This window comes from Taeniopygia guttata, chromosome 5 (genome assembly GCF_048771995.1).
Source record: "Taeniopygia guttata chromosome 5, bTaeGut7.mat, whole genome shotgun sequence".
Taxonomy (NCBI): Eukaryota; Metazoa; Chordata; class Aves; order Passeriformes; family Estrildidae; genus Taeniopygia; species Taeniopygia guttata.
The window spans coordinates 190,107-212,816 of record NC_133030.1 but is presented as its reverse complement, the minus strand read 5'-3'; the positions used below and the strand labels follow the sequence as shown (position 1 = coordinate 212,816).

At 36.2% G+C, this 22,710-nt stretch overlaps 1 protein-coding gene across 5 annotated transcripts in view; it reads left to right on the top strand.

Annotated features, from left to right (window-relative positions):
- Positions 1 to 22,710, top strand: part of LUZP2 (leucine zipper protein 2) — a 117,490-nt gene that overhangs the window by 77,978 nt on the left and 16,802 nt on the right. For 3 of the 5 annotated variants that reach the window (XM_072929386.1, XM_030273310.4, XM_072929385.1), the window contains 4 exons: positions 6,095 to 6,157; positions 18,057 to 18,119; positions 19,919 to 19,981; positions 22,131 to 22,205. In XM_072929386.1, the coding sequence (XP_072785487.1) occupies positions 6,095 to 6,157; positions 18,057 to 18,119; positions 19,919 to 19,981; positions 22,131 to 22,205 (264 nt within the window). Of the gene's footprint in view, positions 1 to 6,094; positions 6,158 to 18,056; positions 18,120 to 19,918; positions 19,982 to 22,130; positions 22,225 to 22,710 lie in introns of all 5 variants that reach the window. The other 2 variants (XM_072929387.1, XM_030273311.4) reach the window with 2 other exon arrangements.

Sequence of the window (22,710 nt, the reverse complement as noted above, 5' to 3'; positions counted from 1 at the left end):
TGGAGACTTTAGACAGGAAATTTAGGCCTAAGTCTTCTCCCTGGGGAGATGATCTTTATGGACTCCCATGTCTCATCTATACTAATATAGACTGTCATACATCTATTGACTTTTTAGGAATTACTATGGATTTTCAGCAACAAAAGAGATAGTAGAGCATCTGATTTTGGCCATGGTGGAACTAATTATCATTCTAGAGGGTATTATTAAGTCCCATTAAGATTTCAAGCTTTATTGAAATTCTGTCTCTGGACAAACTGCACAATTGTTTTGACTTTCATGTAGCAACGTGATGTTTTGTAGCATAAATAGACACATTTTGCTACTGTAGGGAAATAAAAAGGTAGAATCATGTTTACTAAGATGAAAAAAGGAAATTTTTAATGTTGGTTGTTAGTATTCCTGAAACATGGACACAACTGAGCATAAGTTGACTAGATAATCTCCAGAGGTTCCTTCAAACCTTAAATGTTTTATGATTTGAACTCTGGATTTGAAAACAACCTGCTAGAAGTGTTTATAGATACATTTTCTATTTCATATTGGATAACTACAGATTTCTTTACTAACATTTTGCTGTCTTCCGGGGTCACAAAGCAAGGGTTTGTCCAAGACAGACAATGAAATTGTTAAATTCAACAAATACTTCCAGTGCCTTATTTCATATGACTGTGATTTGTATGTGGCTTTATTCCCTTGGTGAACAAAATGTGAGAGGGTATGTTTTCCTACCTTCTAATTAGAAACAGCTTGGATTGTGGACCAAGCTATTCCTATTGTAGGTTTCTTTCAGTTAATCTCATTTTTGAAAACAGTTTTTTTTCCCTTTGTTCCATGTCATTCTTAGGCTGGGGACGCCAGAACTGTGCACAGTGCTCTAGGTGGGGATTCACAAGAGCAGAGCAGGGGGAAAGAATCACTTCCTTCAATATAGCTCTGAAATAAGGGAAAAATCACGATCTAGTAGTCTCTGATAAGTAGTCAGAACATACTAGTTGAAAGTTGACAATTTTCAGGTGTATTGAATGCATTCCTCTTGACTTTATCAGCACAATGAATTCTAGTCCTACAAATGGAGGGTGGAAAAAATTTAATTATTGAATCTTTTCATTAGATTTTGATCCTCAAGACTAATTTAGGTGTGGATTGCATAAATCTCAAATACAGTGAATGGATTTGTTGGTGTTAATGCTTTTCTTGTTTGAGCAGCAGTGCCTTGTGTACATTGAGTCCCAGTCTAGCACTTCGAAAAGCACAAGATTTGTTCTACATAAAACAATATCTGCCATTAACTGGTAGCAAAATACAACCTGGTGTAGAAACCAGGGAAAGCTCCTCTGGGAGCTTGGAAGGGTGCCAGATGCTTAAAGAATCTGAATTCTTGAGCTGTATTCCAATACTCGATGCTAATAGTATATTAAACTTGCTAATAATTCTAAGGAAATCAGAACTGTGTCCTTGGTTTGTGATTTACATCTTTATTCCTTGGAGCACAATGTACATAGTGAAGCTCAGCAGGACAGTGAGACTGAATGAATATTCAAAAAGTACCTCAGGATCCTCAGATGAAAATTGCAATAGAAGTGGAGATAGATAGTATTACTGACACACAGGTTATTTTATACTTCGTTTCTCTACGTGTTCCACATTTTTCTGGAAACAATGTGAAATCTATGAAAGAAGGTCTAAGTACTTTAATGCAAGACTAGTGAGAGAATGGGAGCTTAAATTTAATTCTAACTTAATTAATTGCGATACATTTATGCCTGTTGTTTCAACAGTTGTGTCTGGGATAATAAAATGTGCAGAGAAACACTAGAAAAACTTTAAGGATCGTTTCAATCTTAGACTTGTTCTACATTGCAGACTTCAAGGTCAAATACAGTCTTCCAGAAAGACTTTGGTTGTGAAGGAGCTTTTTTACAGATGGTCTCACACTAGAATTGTAGATTATTTTTATATCTAAAAACGTTTCAGAAGGACCATACTGGGTTTAGGTGTACAATATACATATAAAATATGTAAGACATCATTCCAAATAAGCTGATGTCCTCTTTAACAATAATTGAAGGTTGAAAAAGTTCTTTGTTCTGTATTTAGCATCAAATACCTAAGCAATTTGTATTACGTTTTCATGCAGTGAAAAATATTAATAAAGTCAAGCTATTATCTCTAAATGTGAAATGGAGGCACTTCTTCCAGAAGCAGAGTTGGAGACCAGGGACTGATTTTCACTTTTGTTAACAAAAAGGCACAGAGCAAGTGGCACATGTAACTTGTTTCGTGTCTTGTTTTGTTTGTTTGAGGTTTTTCAAAGAATTTGAATAAATATTGATTCTGTATGTCTTCATTGGGTTAAAAGGCTCTTAGAGCTTTTGGAAGATGGACTCTTTGCTTGGCTGTACTTCATGCTAATGTTTGCATGTTAAGAAATAGTTACATTTTTAGCAAGTTTAAAAACTTATTTCCCATTAACTGCAGTTAAAGTTTATATAGAGAGCTGGCTGGCTCTGGATGAGGGAGAAAAAGAAATATGGAAACACTCAAAAATAGTTTGGCTAAATAGAGTAAGTTTAATCTACCTTTTCTATTTTATTCTGTTGGTATTTTATATCATGCTAGCAATTTTAAAGAAGATATGCTAATGGATTATTTGGCAGTGCAGTTACAGTACTGTCTGTCAAAATAAAGGAGAAAATTTGTCTGTGTAATTTCCTTTTTTTCCTCAGTGTTCATTATGAGAAATGAGAATTAAGTAACACTTTATATATTACTTATTTAAAGGAACCATAAACAATATGGGTATTTTTAAATCAGTAGGGTTTTTCTAGTAATAAAAGATTATGCAAATAAAAGATTTTCTTTTATTTTATACAAATAAAAGGTTTTCTAGTAATAAAATGTTATAATAAAGGGTTATGTAATAAAAGGTTAACAGAATATGGGGAATTTGATCCAGTATTATCCCCATAATTGAAAGATTTTAATAAAAAGTTCTGAAGTTCTTTTCCCTTAAAAATATTTGGTTTTTTCTAGTAAAAGCTTTTATGACTATTCATAAAGTTCTAAATGTTCCTTTGATGGAAGCTTCATTTACTAATCAAATTATAACTTGCAGCTTAAAAGTTACATTCTTCTTAGAAAGACTAATAGGTGAAATCTATTTAGCTTTGCTTTTACAAGTATTTAGCACTCTGTAGAACACTTTTTGCCAAAGGAAAGAATATTTTCTATGTTTTACATAATAGCCTAGACAGTTTCCTCTGAAGTCAATTTTTACGCTATATTTTGAAGTCAATTTTTACATTTTATCTTGAAAAGTAGACCAGGAAAATGAACACTGAGTATGTTAGGGTTTCCAGATATGGCCAAAATAGTCAGGTGTTAATGAATGAATTTCAGCCACACCTTAACTGCTCATTTTAGTCCTGAGCACGATACATGAGTTTGGAGGTGAGTATCATTGCAGCCGAGTCCTAGCTGTGCAGTAGTGGTGTTATTTTGGGATTTTACCATCCTGTCATGGATAACTATGATTGTCTGACTCTTAGAATTAGATCGCTACCATCTGCTAAAGCATTCTCTATTTTGATGGGGGAAAATTTAATTTAAACATTTCAAGGTCACCAACTGCTGTGAGTAAAGGCCACTGGATGGAAACTGTTGTCTTTAATAAACATAATGAGCTCTGAAACACACAAAACTCTTGAGTATCTTGGATGACTCTCTCCAGGGTATGGAAGCAGTGTCCTTACTTAGTACTGGGAAGTTCAGCCTTAAGACAATATATTTTCATTATGTACTGTCATAATTGCAGCCAGAGAACAATTAAAGCCAAACAACATGTGGAAAGAGGTGAATGTTATTTTTTCACTAGTAATTTAGAGCTGGGTATAAATGTCTATTCTTGCTTATTATACTATCAGGATTTGAAGACTGAAAGGACTATTTTTACGTCTCTTCTGGAAAATTATGTCTTGTTCTTGAGACTTACTGAAAGCATCATGCAAATGGTCTGATACAGACTGGTCTGCCTTAGAACATGAAGCTATACATATGGGTACACTTAAATGGAGAGAGAAAGTTATCCCTTTAATGGCTCTAGTAGACAAGTCATAGAAATTGCTCCTATGTAACTCTCCATACCTATACTTTGTGACTAAGTGGTTCTTCATGTGTTAGAGATTTAGTAGAAGACCCTTAAAATGCTGTTACAATTTAAAGGCAAAAATTAATCAGTTCCTAAATAATTCTTCTATTATTTTTGAAAAAGGAAGCAATGTAAAAATATTCTTAAAATTTTAATTTGTTAATTTTAATTTTTAGGGTTTTTTCAGCTAAGCTAAAATGATATGCTTGCTCTGTGTAAGGTGTCCATATCAGTGATATAAAATGCATGTGTATGTAAATAGTAATTAACGAAATTTAACTAACATAGATTACTGGATAAATTTAGAGTACTGGACTGTCTTAAATGTCTCTTCCCTAAAAGATCCAAGCTATGTAGAGAAAATAATTTTGGTATTACATCTCTTTAATTATTTCATATATATTCATAAGTAGAAGTGAAGTGCCTTGAAGGAGTATTAATATTCCTGAGAGATAGATCTAAGAAAGGGAGCACTCTAATGGAGATCAGTATATTTTTTTCAGTATTTAATGGTAGGTAGCTGGCAATTCCTTTGAACAGCTGAAAAAAACAAAGTAACCACAATAAATAGCTGTATTGTGCTTCTCCCCATTCATCTTGATCTGATATTTTGATTATGACCTTTACTTTTTGTTGTGCAAAATCTTCGTATTTATTATCTATTCATGTTCTAAATTTCCGTATTTGTGGATGTCATTACTAGGCAGCTGCTGAATAAAGCATCATTCTCTTCCAGTAGGTGGATGTGAAATCTGTGTTTCCACAATCAAAGCACTTAGATAGAACTTTGGAAGAGCTTGTAAAAGAAATTCTACTTATGTATGTCAAGTGGCACTAGTTTCATGGACCCCCTACCTACATTTCTGTCTTAAGTGATGATAGCATTCTCTGACTTCACTTTTGATACAGGTGAGAGTGCTGTCAGTTCAGTGATGTTTTTTAAATTACTGACATGTCTACTTGAGTGGGGACATGGTTATAAGAACAGCTGTCATATCATGTAGATTCAGTGTTCATTTTTTTATGTACATGACATCCAAACCATTAACCTTTGGGTCAGTGTCTCTAAAATCTGAATCTATTTTCTTACAGGAGTTTTGTTTTTCTGTTGCAATGTCAGAACAACTGTAGTTTCCCTCGACCATGTGTAGAGTTTTGTACCAACAGCATGGGACATAGGGTAAATAGGGATTTTGCTAATTGAACAATCCAAAAGCATCTTCCTTCAAAGTAACAGAAATGTGTTCTTTTAATCCTAGTTTATAATTCTGTCCTCCTTCCTCCCATTGTATTCCATAAGTTGTGATTAAAGCTCAGTCCTGAAAGAACTCTTTTGCAAGAATAATTTTTTAAACTGTGTTTGATTAAATTCAGTCTCAAGCATTGTGACTGGAATTTCTACTTTCCAAGCCAAGTCATTGACTTAAGTAGGATCTAAAGACCATATTTGAATGCTCTCATATATAACACACTTAATTCCAGAGGTGGGTCTGAGTAGAAGCAAGGTCTTTATCTAATTAGGACCAACACTGTAGCATTCAAATAAAATAACTCTGTTAGAAACCTGCTCTGATAGATATGTTTTTAGAGGGGAAAAATATTTTTGTTAGAAAATCAGTTAATGTTGTTTTAAAAATCCTTAGTTCTTTGAAGATAACATTGAACTACCTTGTGAAAAATAAACACTATGTCTACTGGTACAAAACAAAAGTAAGCCTATTTACATACAGCAATTTTCTTCTTTTGATTATAAGCTTTCTAGTAAATATGCTGAATGCTTAGATTTATCAAATACTTGACTGTGGCCTGTACCAATTTGGTATGTAAGCAAAGATTTTGATTTGGAAGTTGCTTTTTTCCAAAACTTTCAAAAGTGTCAAAAAATAATTAGTGTTTACTATTACATCTCAACAACTCTGACTCAACATTTCTTTAAAATTTTAGATTAAGTTTTTGAAGACTGAAATGGAAAGGAAGAGCAAAATTATACGAGACCTCCAAAACGAGGTAAGAGGAACATTTGATTGTCATCTCAATTCAGATTTCATATTGGGAGAGAGTGTGGTTTGGCTTCGGATGTAAAGCACCTTATTGTAGTAGGCAAAAAAGGCACCAGTGAAATTCTCTGAACAGAAAAGCAAACGAAAACGACTGTGTGCATGTAGAAATAGTGTTTCATTGAATGCAGTGGTTGACTCCATGCTAGTGGTGCTTAGTTTGATAGTACACTTCTGTAACTTCAGCTGCTTTTTCAGAAAGGAAGTTCTGTCGGTTATTGACACACAGTGAAACTTTGTTCTTACTGTTATTGCTTACTTTAGAAACAAACAGCAAGAGGAGGAAAAAGGAAATGCAATATTGGAACTGAGATTCTTAATAAAATTGAAAATAACCTCAAACTCCTAGAGCGTTTTTTTAAGCTTTGTGTGCCATGAATATCAATCCCAGATTGATTCCAAAATTCCAAATAAAATATAAAACATGTTTTAAATAATGTGTATTGGTATTAAACTGAATTTATTTTGAAATTCGGTCTTTGAATAGAAACATGAAATATTTGAGCAGCATTATATTTCTTTTACCCCTTATCCCTTTCCTTCCACACAATTTGCCTAATCAGGATGTAGTTTCTCTTTCCATTCCTTCATTTTTGCAAAGGATGTTGCACTTGAAAATATTTTATTCATATGATGCCTTGTTCTCTTGCCAACCAGGCTTCTTGTCTTTATCTGCTTTTTTCAATTCTTTTGCTTTTCTAAACTATTCTGAGTCTATGTGTATGAAAACTTGATCTCTTTAAAGCTGTCATATAAACAGGAATCCCTGATTTCTTTGGTCTATGAGACTGTAGCTATATATGGTCAATCTGAAAATTGTGTACATTGGTTTTTAAGTCATAAATGTATCCCGGTTTTGGATTAATTTTTTACAGTAGTCAGGAAGGGGGCATGGCTGAACCATAATGTTATTTGATACCATCTTGCATCACTTGCCTGGGGCAGGAAGAGGGGACTCTCATTTGGGTTCTGTTTGAGAGGGAAGAGCATGGTGACTGCAATGGTCTGGTACTGTTTTACTTGCCATATAATTGGTTTTTCTTACAACCTTTTGTTATTAATATTGTTGCTGTTACTGTTCATTTTCTTACCTTATTGCTATTTCTAGTAAATTGTTCTTATCTCAACCTGTAATTTTCACCTTTGTGCCTCCAATCCCCAAATCCAGTCCTGGAATGGGAAGGAGGTGAGCGAGCAGGCTGGTTTGGGAGAGTCTCACTGGGGTGCTGGATTGAGGAGTATTATTCCCAAACCACTGCAACAGGAAATGTCTCTTTCAGTTGCTCATGTTATTTAGGTCATGCTCTCAGTTGCCTTTACTGGCAGTCAAAAGTGCCTTGCTTTCTATTCTCATCTGTAATCATTGGATGCTTTGCAATTGAGCCTTTAAACTCTAATAAATCCTATCAGTCTCATCCTATTGAGCAGTCATTAAAAAACTATTTTCTCTTACTGAATACACATATTCAAACTGTCTGCTGTTGATGATTTGCTTAGGTAGGTCAGTAGACTTCTCTAGCAAATTTTAGAAAATATACTTTGAAAGGAATCTTTCTTTTGGCACTAAATATCAGCAACTCTGTGGAAAAAGAACCAAAAGCTATACCTATCTAATGGCTTTCTATTAAATTTTTATACCGTGTTTATTAGTTCCTTGAAAGTACCACTTCTCTCAGTTTTTTGGAAATTTGACTAAATTTAAATTATTTGATTTTGAGAAGATATTATGTTATTTAGGTCCTGCCTCCAAACATTGACTAAATATTGCTTTAAAAAATCTCATAAATTTGGACGTGCTATATATTTAAATAATTGATAGCAATTGATGTGTAGGTTTTGAAACAATAATCTGCATGCAGCTGTATAGAAACAGATAATGAAAATGCTTCCGTCATAGCTGCTCTTGTTCTTTCAAATATTGCATTCACCCTCATTTTATATTGCCAAATTGTGAATTTTGCAATCTTAGGCTCTTCTGTGACTGTAAAAATAATTTCCTGTTTAGTTCTGCTCTTTCAGCACATGCCCTAGTGCCACTCAGCTTTGCCATTTGGAGATAGAAATAGATGGCAGCAGCCTCCCAGCTGAATGCAGCAGGTGTCATGTAGTGTGTGAGGAGAGGACATTGTACAGAAAGGCAATTTTTAGCCTATTCAAGGTGTTGAGGAAAAAAAGTAACACAAAAAAATTGTCTGTGGTATTGAGGAAAAAATGTGCCAGGTAGAGCACAAAGGGATTCGGTGTCTCAAAATCATCTGCGCTTTAGAGGCTTTAAGTGCTTCCTGCAAATACCACAAAGTATCTGTCAGACTTCCAGCTGTAACATCACGTAGATTGTGTTAATTTAGACTTAAAGGATTGGCATGTAAACAGATATGCTCTTATTTCAAGCAATTTCTGTTATTGACAGAGAAAACCTAGAAGTGTGGAAATGCAGAAGCACCAATAGAACTAAGACGCTTGCAAAAATGTAGAATAAAATAGAATATGTATAAAAAAAGATTCTTTAAAAATTTTCTTCTTTGTAGATGGCCTGTTACAGAGTGAGCAGCTCAGTTCTTGCATATCATATGGTTTGTGGGAAATTGTGCCTGTATTGGGTCTGATAGTTATTCGTATTTGCCAGGAATATAAGCCTGTAAATGTTTCTATTTAAATCCTGAACTGCTGGAAATTTGGAATGAAACAGCTTTATCATCAAGTTTTGGACTTTGAGGAATAATTATGGGTAATGAGACATGCAGCTTTTGAGCAGTTAAGTTCATTAAAAGATTGCTTCTCTGAAAATTCAGCTGCCTTCAGAAATCTTGAAATATACTTTGCAGATAAAAATATGCATAGTCAGCTGTTAAGAAATATTAATGAGAAGTACACTTGCTATGACCTAGACCCAGATCTTTACTATAGTTCTGAAAAGAATATAAGCATGAAAGTTACGAAATTTCCTGGCTAGATGCATTACTTAGATTGTCTGCCTATGACTGACAGACCAATATTCAATTTTATATAATTGGACTGGATAAATTGCATTTTTATATCCCTTCTTTTCCAAAGAAGTATTAATGTGAAATCTACTGGCAGTCAAATTTGCTTTCTTGTCCAAAGCTATTCATTATTAATTTCAAGTAAAAAATCTAGTATGTATTGAAATGTACCAATTGAAATAGATAATTTGGTTAAATTAAAAAAAGGTGAAAAATTAATCCACAGATTTTTGTGGGTATTCTGTTAGACTAATTGTCTTCAATTATTTTTTTGTTTTGTGCAATATGGAAAAACTTTCAAAGAGGGGATTAAAATCTCTGTGCTTTTTCTTTCATGATTCCGAAAAAAAAAAATAAAAATTCAGGACTAGAGCATCGAATCTGCACTCATTAAAAAGCCAAGTTTAGATCTTCCACAAGCTCCTTCTGTGAGTCTGTGAGGTAAAGGTGAGCTGCTGAATGCTGGTGAGGCATGACCTGCCCAGAGGCACTAGGAATTCGTGTTAGTGTTACTAGTAACTAGTGTTAGTAATTTGAGGTTTAAATACTGTGAATTGAAGGACTAGAGAACAGAGAGAGAGGGAGAGAGAAGATGAACTAGAATGTATGTATTTAAAACATCTCTGAGAGTGGTTACAACTTTTTAGGTGTGACTTGTTCGGATTTTATATAATATTGAAAAACACAAGCCCAGTAAGACCTGCTGTCCAACACTTGTTTAGCCTTAAATCACTGAAATTAATTAATCTATTTTCAGCTAAGCTACCTGACTGTACAACAATTATTCAGATCAATATTTAAGATTTTTTTTTTTGTTTTTGCACTGTTTTGGGGTTTTGTTTGTTTGTTCGTTTGCTTATTGTTTCTCAATCCTTACTAGCTAATTTTGCCATTTTCATGACGCTGCAGAACCTGCACCGAAATAGCATAGTTGATATGCTTGGTCTTCTGTTTTCTGTGTAAGCCTTTTCCTCTAACAGAACCAGTTTCTACATAATTTACCTCCCCATGCCTTTGTAGATGAGGCATCACTCACATCTATGTGCACATGGGTTTTCTTAATGTATTTGTATTTCTTAGATACACAGAATTGTTTGGGTTGGAAGGGACCTTACATAGCACCTAGCTCCAACCTGTCTGCACTAAAATTTCAGTGTTTAATTCAAGGCCCTACACAGGAATGATGGACCTGGTGCATTGTCATCTTAAGTAACCAGAGACACAAATTATTCACTTCCCTGGCCTCCTTTTGGTCTGACAGTTTTGGTTTGCTTTGAGTTGAGGTGGAAGTGAAGAATTATTTCTCTCATTCACCAGATATTTTTGGTTCTATTTTTAGTATAAAAGGTCCCGTGAAGGTTGAATCAAAAGTCAGAATAATTGCTGTTACCATTAATAAGCCTATATTCTATTCAGCAAAATAAGCAACAGCAAGCTCCTGTTTTTCATAAAGCATGTTTACAGACCTAAAAATGCCTTGCCAATTTATATAGACTGCTCTTAATCTAGAGAAAACATAGTCAAGCAGATTTTATTAATACCATTTGAAAAAATACTGAGTTAAATACAGTTTTGAGTCATCACATAGTGAGAGTTGATGTTTTGCAAATATTAAAGTAAGGAAAGAAGGACTTCTAGAAAGTTTCTACCTGCAAACCACTCTCCTCTGCTTAAAAGACAGAGCACACTAACTTGGAAAGTAAGAGCATAGCAGCATTTTACTTAGTATGCTGTTTACCACAATCTGCTTTTTCTGCTTAATATTTTAAACTATAAGCATTCAAGAATGGATGTAAAATCATGCAGTTCCTTTTAAACTTCTTCAGGGAAGGTTTTAAATACTTTGCAACACAGCATTCAAACTCAAACCTTGAAAGCAAAGTCTTTTCATTGCTACCTAATGTCGAAAGAGTGGTTCTTGCCCTACTTTGCAGCTCTGGTCTCTGTTATTAGATCTTGCCAAGCTTTCCACGTGGCTTTGGCTTGGATATTTGTAGCCAGGAGAAGTGCTGTAGTCTCAAGGGAAAATCTAGATTCCTTTTAATGGGCATCACGAGGAGCTGAACAAATGGGCCATTGTTGGTAGGTAAAGTAATGGAAATGTTCAGCAGTCTGTTTTGACTGAGTGGTGGCTCCCATCCAGAATGTCAAAAATGTTGAAATTATAGCTTGTCATGGCAATAGTTATTTTCTATCAAGCATTTTGATCTGTCTATACAGACCTTTACATCTGTCAGACGACTAACACATGGTCTGTGAGGTAAGCAGTGCTCTTCCAGTCTAGCCTCTCCTTCTGTGTGTGTATGGAGTTAAACACATTTATCATTGATATAAAAAGCTCATTCTTCTAATTAATAATCTGTCTTTATTACATTGTTTGCAGTAAAATTACACACGCTGCTACATACAAAATGCAGTGTGGATATTTACACTAGATATGCTGAGTCTAATCTAGTAGACTGGCTGAAATGCTGTATTTTTATTTTGGAAATTTCACCAAAAGTGAAAGTTTTTTTGATCTTAGCAATGCTTGCCAAAGGTGATCACAGGAAAGTCACAACAGAGTAGAATGAAATTTATTTTGTCATTTCTCCTCTGCTTTGTGAAGGTGAAAGTATGTCAAAAAAGGGAAGATGCTGGTTTAGAGATGCTAATTCAACATGCCAAGCATTACAAACTAGATGGACTCATGGCTGAGCTTTTGACATATTCAGTCTGACATGCTGACATAAATTCAGTAACTAGAACTGAAGAGATTATAATTTAATTTATGAAAATAGATGTAGAGGAAATGTTGGTATCAAGCAGTCTGAATCTTGCTTTTTGTAGAAAAAAAAACACAGGAAAAAAGTCCTTCAGTAATTTTAGAGTTGTTTTTTTTACATTCAGCTACAGTAAATAGCTCCAGTACATAGAGTTTAATTTCTTTTTGTAGCTTTTACATCAGTGCAGCTGTTCAGAGAATATTATCTATAATAGGTGACATTTGGAATGTGCACAAAAAGCAAGATGCCAGGAGGTAACAATAAAGACTGATAGTCTGGTTAGAGGGGAAAAGACTTCTTTGAGTGTTCCCTGTATACTAGAAGATACAGGAGAATATTAGTAATGCATTTTTATGAAAACAGAAGCATGTGCTTTTCTTTTCTAGGCACAGTTCACTGCCAAACTGTGGAGGTATATCCTTGCCAAATATTATAGTGTGTTGGGGTGGATATTCAGAATGGAAACCAACATATTTTCTTTGGCTATTTGGGACTCTGTCCTTTTTGATATAATTCAGCATGGTGATCTGTCTAATTTCAGTGTTACATAGTACAGCCTTTGTTTTTAAATAATACATTGTCTGAGGTAATGATCAATAAATTACCTTTTTCCTTTGCTGAGCATAAGTAGCGAATCAAGACATCAACAGGAAAGGTTTAGTGGGAATGATAAAGAACATTGGATTATCAATCACATCACATGAAATACATCTAAAAGTTACTAAGAAAATGCTTATTTCTAAATATGCAATTGTTACCATTTTCGGGCACGGCCCCAATCTCACTGAAACGCTTCCTCACTCTGGGGTTTGCTCAGGTCTATACTCATGGCAGGATTGATGAAAAGGTGATACCCATGTCAGAACTAGGAACTGATCAGAGGATCAGACAGATCACCTGGTGTTCCAGGTGTTCTTAGCAGCTAGGTGTCCCTTAATGAATCAGGCTGGTTTAGAAGTAGGAAGAAATGTTGTCTCCAGCTCTCTTTTACGCTAGTCTTTAACTTCCTCAGTTTTCTGCTGAAATATTATTTCGTGTGCTTGGTTTGAGTTTTTTTTTTTTTCTGAAAATGTTTAGTTTAACTTACAGTTTTGGTACACACATGCTTACTTGTGGTAAATTGCTACTGTGATTTGCTTATCAAGATACAAGAGTATGTGACCTCATTTTTACTTCATTTGTTCCAAAGATGCAGCCAAACACCTTCACTCCTAATGCCAACTCTATGCTGGAAGAATTCTCACCTTTCAAACATCGTAGCACTGGTGACAGTGCTTGCATAGGACTTGTGAATTAAAAACAATGTTTTAGAAAGTGCTGGAATATCCTGACACGAAGTATTACACTTCTGGAAATTGTGTTGTGTTCTCTGAGTGTGGATAGACCATATCAGGATGGAAGTAAGAAGTATTATCTAGTACATACTGTGTAGGTACTTACAGCTCTGTATATGGAATGACTATGGCATGGTGAAAATACATTTAGTGTGTGAATCAGTCCAGTAAAACTGCCTCAGGAATATCTTTTTTCTTACTGAAAGATACTGTAGTAGCTTCTTCAATACAGCTTTTATAAATTTCAGATGTCTGTAGATTGTACTTGCAAAACTTCTTCTAAAAATTGTATATATTTGCCAAAAAGTTCTGTAGTAACAAATATTCAGTGTAGTGCTACTGAGAGAATTCAGGAGACAGAGCCTATTAAAATTAAAGCATAACTTAATGGTATGACTCCACAGAGAGCCACGTAAATATATTCCTTAGTCATCTCCTGCCCTTCTCCTTTCATAATTTCCATAATATGTCATTTCTGGTTTAAGACAGATGTTTACAATTCTGCTTAATTCAGTGTTTCATGTCCTGCTGCTGTACATCAGAAAAAATGATGACGTAGAAAGTCGTGACCCTTTGTGATAAAGGACGTAATCTTTTCAAAGTCAGAAATGTATTTTATATTTAAATAATTTTATTTACATGTGTGTTTACAGCACATTGTTCATTCCCGTAACGCTAACAGATTTTTATTTTTAAAGCTCAACTTATAGCTTGCAGCAGCACCAACTTCTTGTCATCATTCTGTTCACAAATGTCAAACAAATGGAAAGACCTTCAGGTTAACATCTAGGTGTTCTGCTTTCTTGATCCTGCAAAACATCCACAAGGCACTTAGCCACCACTACCAAAAGGAAAGATGCAAGAATTGCTGGGATTTTTCTCTCAATAACCTCGCATGAAAGGCAATTGTCTTTGCGTGGCCTGATATGTCCTTATTTCCGCTGTTTGCGCTGGCTGCGCACTTTGCGTAGCCTGCTGTGCCCGTGCAGCTCCGGGCTGCGCTGTGTCCTTATTTCCGCTGTTTGCGCTGGCTGCGCACTTTGCGTAGCCGATGCGCCCGTGCAGCTCCTGGCTGCGCTGTGTCCTTATTTCCGCTGTTTGCGCTGGCTGCGCACTTCGCGTAACCGGATGTGCCCGTGCAGCTCCATGCTGCGCTGTGTCCCTATTTCCGCTGGTTGCGCTGGCTGCGCATTTTGCGTAGCCTGATGTTTGCGCTGGCTGCGCACTTTGTGTAGCCTGATGTTTGTGCGGGCTGCGCACTTCGCGTAGCCTGCTGTGCCCGTGCAGCTCCGGGCTGCGCCGTGTCCTTATTTCCGGTGTTTGCGCTGGCTGCGCACTTTGCGTAGCCTGATGTTTGCGCTGTTTGCGCTGGCTGCGCACTTTGCGTAGCCTGCTGTTTGCGCTGGCTGCGCACTTTGCGTAGCCTGATGTTTGCGCTGTTTGCGCTGGCTGCGCACTTTGCGTAGCCTGATGTTTGCGCTGTTTGCGCTGGCTGCGCACTTTGCGTAGCCTGCTGTGCCCGTGCAGCTCCGGGCTGCGCTGTGTCCTTATTTCCGCTGTTTGCGCTGCCTGCGCACTTTGCGTAGCCTGCTGTGCCCGTGCAGCTCCGGGCTGCGCTGTGTCCTTATTTCCGCTGGTTGCGCTGGCTGCGCACTTTGCGTAGCCTGATGTGCCCGTGCAGCTCCGGGCTGCTCTGTGTCCTTATTTCCGCTGTTTGCGCTGGCTGCGCATGTGGCGTAGCCGATGCGCCCGTGCAGCTCCTGGCTGCGCAGGTTGCGTACCTTGCGGCTTTCCGCGGTCTCAGCTGCGGGCGCCGCGGAGCGATCCGCCCGCTCTCGGCTGGTCCCTGGTAATTGGGGGTCCCTGTCTGTGGGGAGCACTTCCGCGATGGTAAAACGTCCCGTCCCCAGCTTTTGAGCGGTTAGCCCCAATCCCGATTCCTTCACAGCTTACCCGACCCTCCGGCTCTGCAGTTCTTGGGTCTGGTCTATGCTGCGACCTTGGAATCGGCTCCTTCCACCCGGGTCTCCGAATTCCAAACACCGAGATGTTCATCTGAGGAGGAGTTTCCCCGAGTTCTGGTTTTCCTCAAGGGTTCCTCGCACAGTTTCTCCTTAGTGAGCTGCGACTTTTACACGGAGGCAGCAGGTTTGGGTTTCTCGACTCGGGGTTGAAGGCGCTGGGGACGCTATTTCACGTTCGGACTCAGGTGTTCATTTCTCACCTGTGTTAGGGTCTCACCACTGTGAGCTCGGCAGCTTTTTCATTAGCAAGGCCCGGAATGGCTAACTAACTCTTGTTACAAGGTCTGTTAAAACCAAGCTATCCAATTAAGAAAGGCCACCTAGATTATTTTCCCTTTTAACCCAGTAACTGATCCCCCAAAGCCTGCAACGCGGACTTTTCTGTCCAGTTGCAAAACATCACCCAAACCCATGGAGAAGAAGGTAAAGAAGAACAACCTGCCTCTGCCCTAAAACCTCCACGTTGCTTCATATTTATTTCTATATTCTAAAATCCCAAACTCTTAAGTTTTCCACCCTGTGATACTACGCACTTCTAACCAACTACACCCCCGTAATCCCAGTGCTATTAATCCATTTTAAAAGCCTGTTCCACGACCTCAGGTCAAATGCAATGTTCTCTTGTGGGTCTGTGCCTTTAAGCACAGAAAGTTAAATGTTCTCAGCATCCAGGATTCCAACAGACAAAATCTGTGTGTGTATATATATATATAACTCTATACTTTTGGTTTTTTTTGGTTTATTTGGCACAAAATGTGGAAATTTTACAACTGTCTAGTACATTGTGTGTCCTATTGCCACACAGTTTTTCGCATTCTGGGTTACTGCATGGTCTTCTCAAAATAGCCTATGTAGAGATTATTTACAAAAGATTAATGTATTAGTAGAAGTTATTTCTTGTAATAGTTTAACACTGGGCAAAAGGAAGATAAATGAATCAAAATGTAGTGATTACAACTCATTCTTTCTTTGCTTCTGAAATCTGGACAGAGTGCTACTGAACCAACTATCACCAGTCTGTAGAAGGACTGGAGGATACTGAGTTAGTCAAACCAAAGGTATGACTTGCTATCCTGGGTTAATTAAGTGCAAGTCCCTAATGAAACAGTGCCTCTGGCACATCTGTTTTAACATCATCCCAAAAGGTGATGCCGATCTTCATGTGAAACCATTAGGATGTGTGTAAAACACATTCACTTTGTGTTCACAAGTACAGCATGTACCCCTGGTGAGCAATATATGAGTCAGGTGTGCTTCTTGTCTTTGATTTTCATTTTGTTTACCTTGGTTCATCTTGTATCTGCTGTACAGTTCCATTTTTTTCAGAGCCAGTTGTCTAATGCAGTATTTCTATGGTGGTTAGTACAATAGGCTGTTTCAACATAAATTTTCAAACAGGGAACTAAAATAGGTAATTGGCTGTGACACTTACTAGAACAACATCCAGCTCTTTGCAAATCACGTTTTCAAAGATACAGTCTGGATTGTTGGATTATCTCATTCAAAATAACATCCTAATTCCTTTCTGAATTCTGAATCAGAGAACTATGGGCATCCATGTCAAACAGCTGGGAAAAAATTTATTGTTTATGCAGTGAAATGGGAAATTGTGTCAGATCTCCTCCTTATCTGGGAATCATGAAAATGAGTTTTCAAATAAAATTTTAGTTTCTTTGCATTTGCTTATAAAAAAGGGGATTTTTTTTTTTTTTTTTTTTTTTTTCAAGAGAAACTCAAAGCTTCCAATTCTGGAATTAAAGTTTCCAGTGTTTCAGTGGGATGCAGACCCATATTTGAACTGGATGGAATTATGTTTTTTGCTCTAATGACAGCTTGTTCTTGTGCACAATGTACAGGAAAGCTATTTCTGTTCAGTAAGAAACATACATTCCTGAAATGTGGTGGGTTCTGTTTCTCTTTGTATATTTACAGTTCATGAATGCAGGAATAGTTGGGTTTTGTATTCTTTTTTTTTTTTTTTCATGTTAAGGGTGTTATGTTCAGCAGTTGTAGATCTCCTTATTGAATACTTACTGTTTTGACCGGTTTTAAAAGATGTTCACACTGCAGAGAAATCTTCACCTTTGACTGTCACTTATGGGATAATACGAGTGAGGAATGGAGAAATAATTACTGTGAAGAATTAATTTTGTCTGGGTTTGTTATTTTCCGTGAAAAGAGAAGAAAAACATTTAAAACTCCTACATGAAAAACCATATTAAGTTGGCAGAATGCTTTCAGGTAACTAACTTTGTACTGGTTTTATTATTTGCAGTTTTAAATTATAAAATTTAGCAGAAACACCCCTTGATTTTGATCATCAAGGTCAAGTGATGAGACCTTGGCCCTTTTACTCAGATGTTAAAATGACTTACAGAAAATGATACTGAGCTATGGAGTTGATACCACGCAAGGATTAGAGGTTTTTTTTCCCCTGCCCTAATATGCTGCACCTCAGCGTATTAAATCTAAGTTGCTTTCAGTTGCCAGTGTTCTGGGAAGGTCTCTATGGGCAGTCCTGTTCCTGCTGAAGCAAATTGTAATGCAAATGCATTTAAGAATTCTGTAAGAGGATACTGTGCCTTGATTAATCTCTCTTGTTTATTTATATAGTTGTTGGTGAACTGAAGATGTTATCCATATTAAAAATAAAGCCAGTATTGATCAAATAGTTAAAGGGTCTCTTGATACTTCGTAACACTTGCTAATAAATTATTTTGGCTTTTTTTGTCCCACTCTCAGAACAAAAGCCTCAAAAACAAGCTCTTGTCAGGAAACAAGCTCTGTGGTATGCATGCAGAAGAGGTAAGGAAGATTCCTCTCTGTTCTAAATCTAATGTACCCAAAAAATTTGTATCAAAATATTTTGTACTGAGGTATATATACACAAGAATATATATGAGTACAAAATATATATATTATGCTTATATGGTGAGTGTTCCTGAAGTGCTGTTATCCCAACTTATTTTTGTGACTTCACAAGAAGCAGTTCAAATGTATTAGAAAGCAAGTTGCAAACTCTAGTTTTAGACTGATAAAATCATCTAGGCGTGCCTATGATATAATTGTATAGATATATGCATCTAGAACATATATAAAACTGATTTAATTTCCATGAACTCCTTGTCTACACTAAGCCAGGAATTGCCAAAGGCTTGTTTTGAAGTTGAGACAGGAACAATCTATTATTAGTGATTTCCAGAATCCTTCCTTATTTCAGGGGAAAAAAGATACTGTTTTTGGCAAATTCCTCAATGTAGAAGTACCTGCACTCATATAAGCATTCCCTTTATTTCTCTTTTAATTTTAAAAAAAGTTATTACATGTGAATTTGATTTATTTACATTACTTTAGTCTGGGTTTTTTGCATCTATAATTGCTCTTAAGGTTATTGCACCTTGCCAGAAAGAAACCAAAGCATAAAAAATTTCCTCTGTACTAAAACTTTCCTAATGATGATTGAAAGCATTTTCTTCATTAGAGTCTCTGCCTTTTGAGATCAGTACTTAGAAAGTCAAGTTTCTGGTAAATTCTCAAAGATAGGAAATAATAGGATTAGAAATGTTTTTCTTAAGTCTTTCAAAAGCAAAATTGTTTCAAAGAATTTTGCTGGACTGATCTTTGCTATTAGTTTCAGATTTTACAGAATACCATAACTATTTTGGTTATGGTATTCTGTAACCATTTAGATTCCTTAGATTTATTCAGCCTTCCCAAAAGTCTGTCACTGAATTTGACTGCATCAATTGGTAAGAAATAACATTTTTTAAAAATTCCAACTTAAGATATACTCCTTTTGTAATATATTATGTTTATGGAATGCTCTTTCAGTAGATGTGAAACAGACTTCTGATCCATTCCAAGGACTTCAAAGCACTTGGCATTAATTAATACAAGAAAATGTATTGTGTATCAGTTGGGATTGTGTATTTTATTAAAAACAAATTATTACTTTGAGATGATTCTTGGATAAATGGTGAAATAATGTTCCTTGAATAGTTGAGTTTAGTACAAAAAATCAATTTCTATTTCTTTTGTTTCAATTAATAAAATAATATATAGACTACTACTTAGAATTATTTTAAGGATATATTTAGCAATATATAAAGTAAATGTCAGCTTAAACTGATATAAATAAGCATAACTATGCCTGTACTTTCAAGGGCATGGTTACAAACTGAGAAGGCAGCTCCAAAGTAGTTACACCTGCAACACCCTGATCTTTACAAAGACTTTTATAAGCCTATGGAGCCTTTTTGCTTCTAAGAATAAGATTGTTTACTTTGAAGTTGATGCCTTCAGTTATGCTTCATGGCAAGTATTAATAACAGCTCATGTCCAAAATGTGTAAGCCCAGCTGCTGTTCTTTACAGTCCTAACTCAGGTATGTGCTTTAGTTGTGTGTGTGCTATTTTGCATTTTCCTCAGTACTTTTGGTTGGTTTGACTTGTGAAGCTGGAAAAGCAATCGACAATTATTTGGAGGGGGACATTCTACATTATAAATCTGATCTAGGTTCTGCTGTTCTCAGAATTCACATAATTTTTTTTTAATATTTAAAATTAAAAAAACCCAAAACCTGATTTGATTATCCTCATTTTCAGTCAAAAAAGATCCAAGCCCAGCTGAAAGAGCTTCGTTATGGGAAAAAGGATTTGATTTTTAAGGTAAGTTTTATTTCACTATAGTTAGCTAAAGTATATTAGCATTTATACAGCATCGTAGCGAAGTAGGAATATGGTAGCTGCCTTTATTATTGCAGTTCTCAGGAAGAAGTTTGTTCTGAAAAGAACTCAAAACATCAAGACAGACTTAATACCATAATGCATTTTCAGCAATAGAATACATTTTTGTGCTTGCAAAAAGCAAAATTCTAGGTTACAGCTGATGAATAAAACCTGTTGCCCTATTCCATACCTTCTGTAAAGTCATCTTTTTAACTGAATGATATCATGTTTTACAGCTGCTTCTTGTTTTTCCTTTAATTAGCACTCCTCCATGGCAAAGTCAACTATTGTTAACATTTAAAGTAAATCTCTGTGTTCATGATAAGCTTGAGCAATGTAGTGTTCCTTAGGTCTGAAGATTTAAGAAAAAAGAAACATCTGCTGCTAAAACAATCCAAATCAATAGTCTGCACTAGCTAGCACATTTTAAAAAAGAATAAAAATGTTTAAAATAGAGGAGGACAGGACAAAACATAAAGACATTGCTGAAGGGCGTCTAGTCCTTGTTAACACAGGGAGAAGCTAATCCCTGTTAAAAGGAAGAGGAGAGAGATGTGGGTCATCTGACTGATGACTGTTAGTGGAGTAGTCCCTTTATATATTCCCAGCACAAAGGATGGACATGAAGTAGTCATCTTCCAAGTTACTAGACCTAGAATTACTTACAAGTCATTCATGTCACTATGAGTTCCAGATTGTCTTCTGGAAGCGTTTAACTCTCTCTGCTGTTTCTCTATTGTATCTATAGTGCTGTGAATACGTAAATACAGAGAAATACAGAATAATAGAGTGGGCCATTGAAACAACAGTGTGATTTCTGTGCTTTTTTTTTTTGCTTGCTGGCTCTTTATTTAGCAGGTTATCCTTAAAGAATTGACCCAAGTTAAAATTTGATTTGTATTATAATGTGAAAACCAAGAAATTATTAATAAAAATTGAACTCCAGAAGCCTGAGGGCATGGAATGGTGTTGAGGGAAAATGCACTTGCAAACATTGGGTTGAAATAAAAATGTGGTGCTCTTTATCTGAAAATTGAGAATTTTATCCTATTATTTTGCATATACAAAATGTATATTTACCTAATCAGAATTTCAGAGAGAAAAGATAAGTGGCTAGTCCAGTGTCCTTCTCTATGGCTCCCTTTTCAAACAGGGAAAACAATGGCTAGGCTGGGTTTTTTTGCAGGTACAACAGCAAAAGAATCCTTATTCCTTTTGGTTGCATAGTAATGTGTTATTAATGACAAGGCTGACAACTTCAGGAATCTGCTTTCCTGAAGCAGAAGAGTCTTGCAGAGAATGTATTTCCTTCAAGTGAACAGGCTGGGTTCATACATATCCTTGGGAAAGAGAGAGAAAATACTTGTCCTTATTTACTGAACATTTAAAAGCATCTTCTGATGCTTTTTGTTTTGGGCCACTCACTTAAAAAGCTTCTGCTGAACTCCTGTGCTCCATGAATGACATATACATTATACAGAGCCAGAAGTCCTTCCACTCAGGGCGCAGGCTACTAGCCTGATCCTGACTTCCAACACAAGTCTCCCAAATTGCTTTCCTGCTATGAGTTAGCTAGTCTTGTGCATTTTCCTTCTCTATTTCCAGGAAAAGACATGGAGGAAAAAAATCTGGAGTTACCTCCTTGTATAGTAGTAGGTAGTATAATTTCATAAGGTGTCTGCATGCAAGAATGTTTGGGTGTTTTCTAATTTGTCTGTTTATGCCCAATTAGCTTAATGTTGGCATCACAATGCCTAAAACTACAAAATAATTTTCAAATTGCACTCGGAAGTCAGACAAAGGAACAAAATTATTAAAAGACATTTGAATACCTTGAATTTTCCAGAAGGATATTATGGCATAATCTTAAATATTTTATAGTATGGAAATAATTTTGCTATTGACATTGAATTATTATAAGCTTGCATTCACATCAGTGGAGCACATTTGGCCATAATGGTTTTTTTTCCTCAGGAAAAGCAAATCTGACCCAGCCCATATATATTACTTGCAAAATTTCTGTTCTTTCCTCTCTCACATGAAAAAATGCATTGGAGATTGCATCAGCTTTTTTTCTTGATCCCCACAGGCACAACAGCTAACAGATCTGGAGCAAAAACTATCTGTTGCAAAAGACAAATTGGAAAACGCAGCCCTTGACCAAGTAAGAAGTGTCATGTAATGTAAGCATGTTTACCTATATTGGCTGTGGGTGTTTTGGTGTAATTTGACAAAAACAAATGTAAGCCTTGCAGTTACTTAGATGAATACTAAGTTACATATGAATTGTACCTGAGAGAGATGCTACTGAAATCAGTGGAACTAATTATGATACATGAAGTTAAGTACATCTGCAAAGTTATTTGAGGAGAGGATGGTCAAATTAGAAAAAAAAACAGCTCAAAAATTTTTGCACTGATTTTAGTAGATTTAGGTATTTGTTGAACTACAGTTTGTGCTGACTGTAGGCTTAGTGTCAGTCATAAGTTTATTTACACTAGAGCAGTTTTCTATTTCCCACCATGAACCCTTAGAATGTTTACAAATTTTGAACTATCAGGCCCCAGATACCAAGAGTAGTGTGGCCAGTAGGACTAGGAAAGTGATTGTCCCCCTGTACTCAGAACTGGTAAGGCCACACCTCACATGTTGTTCCGTTTTGGGCCACT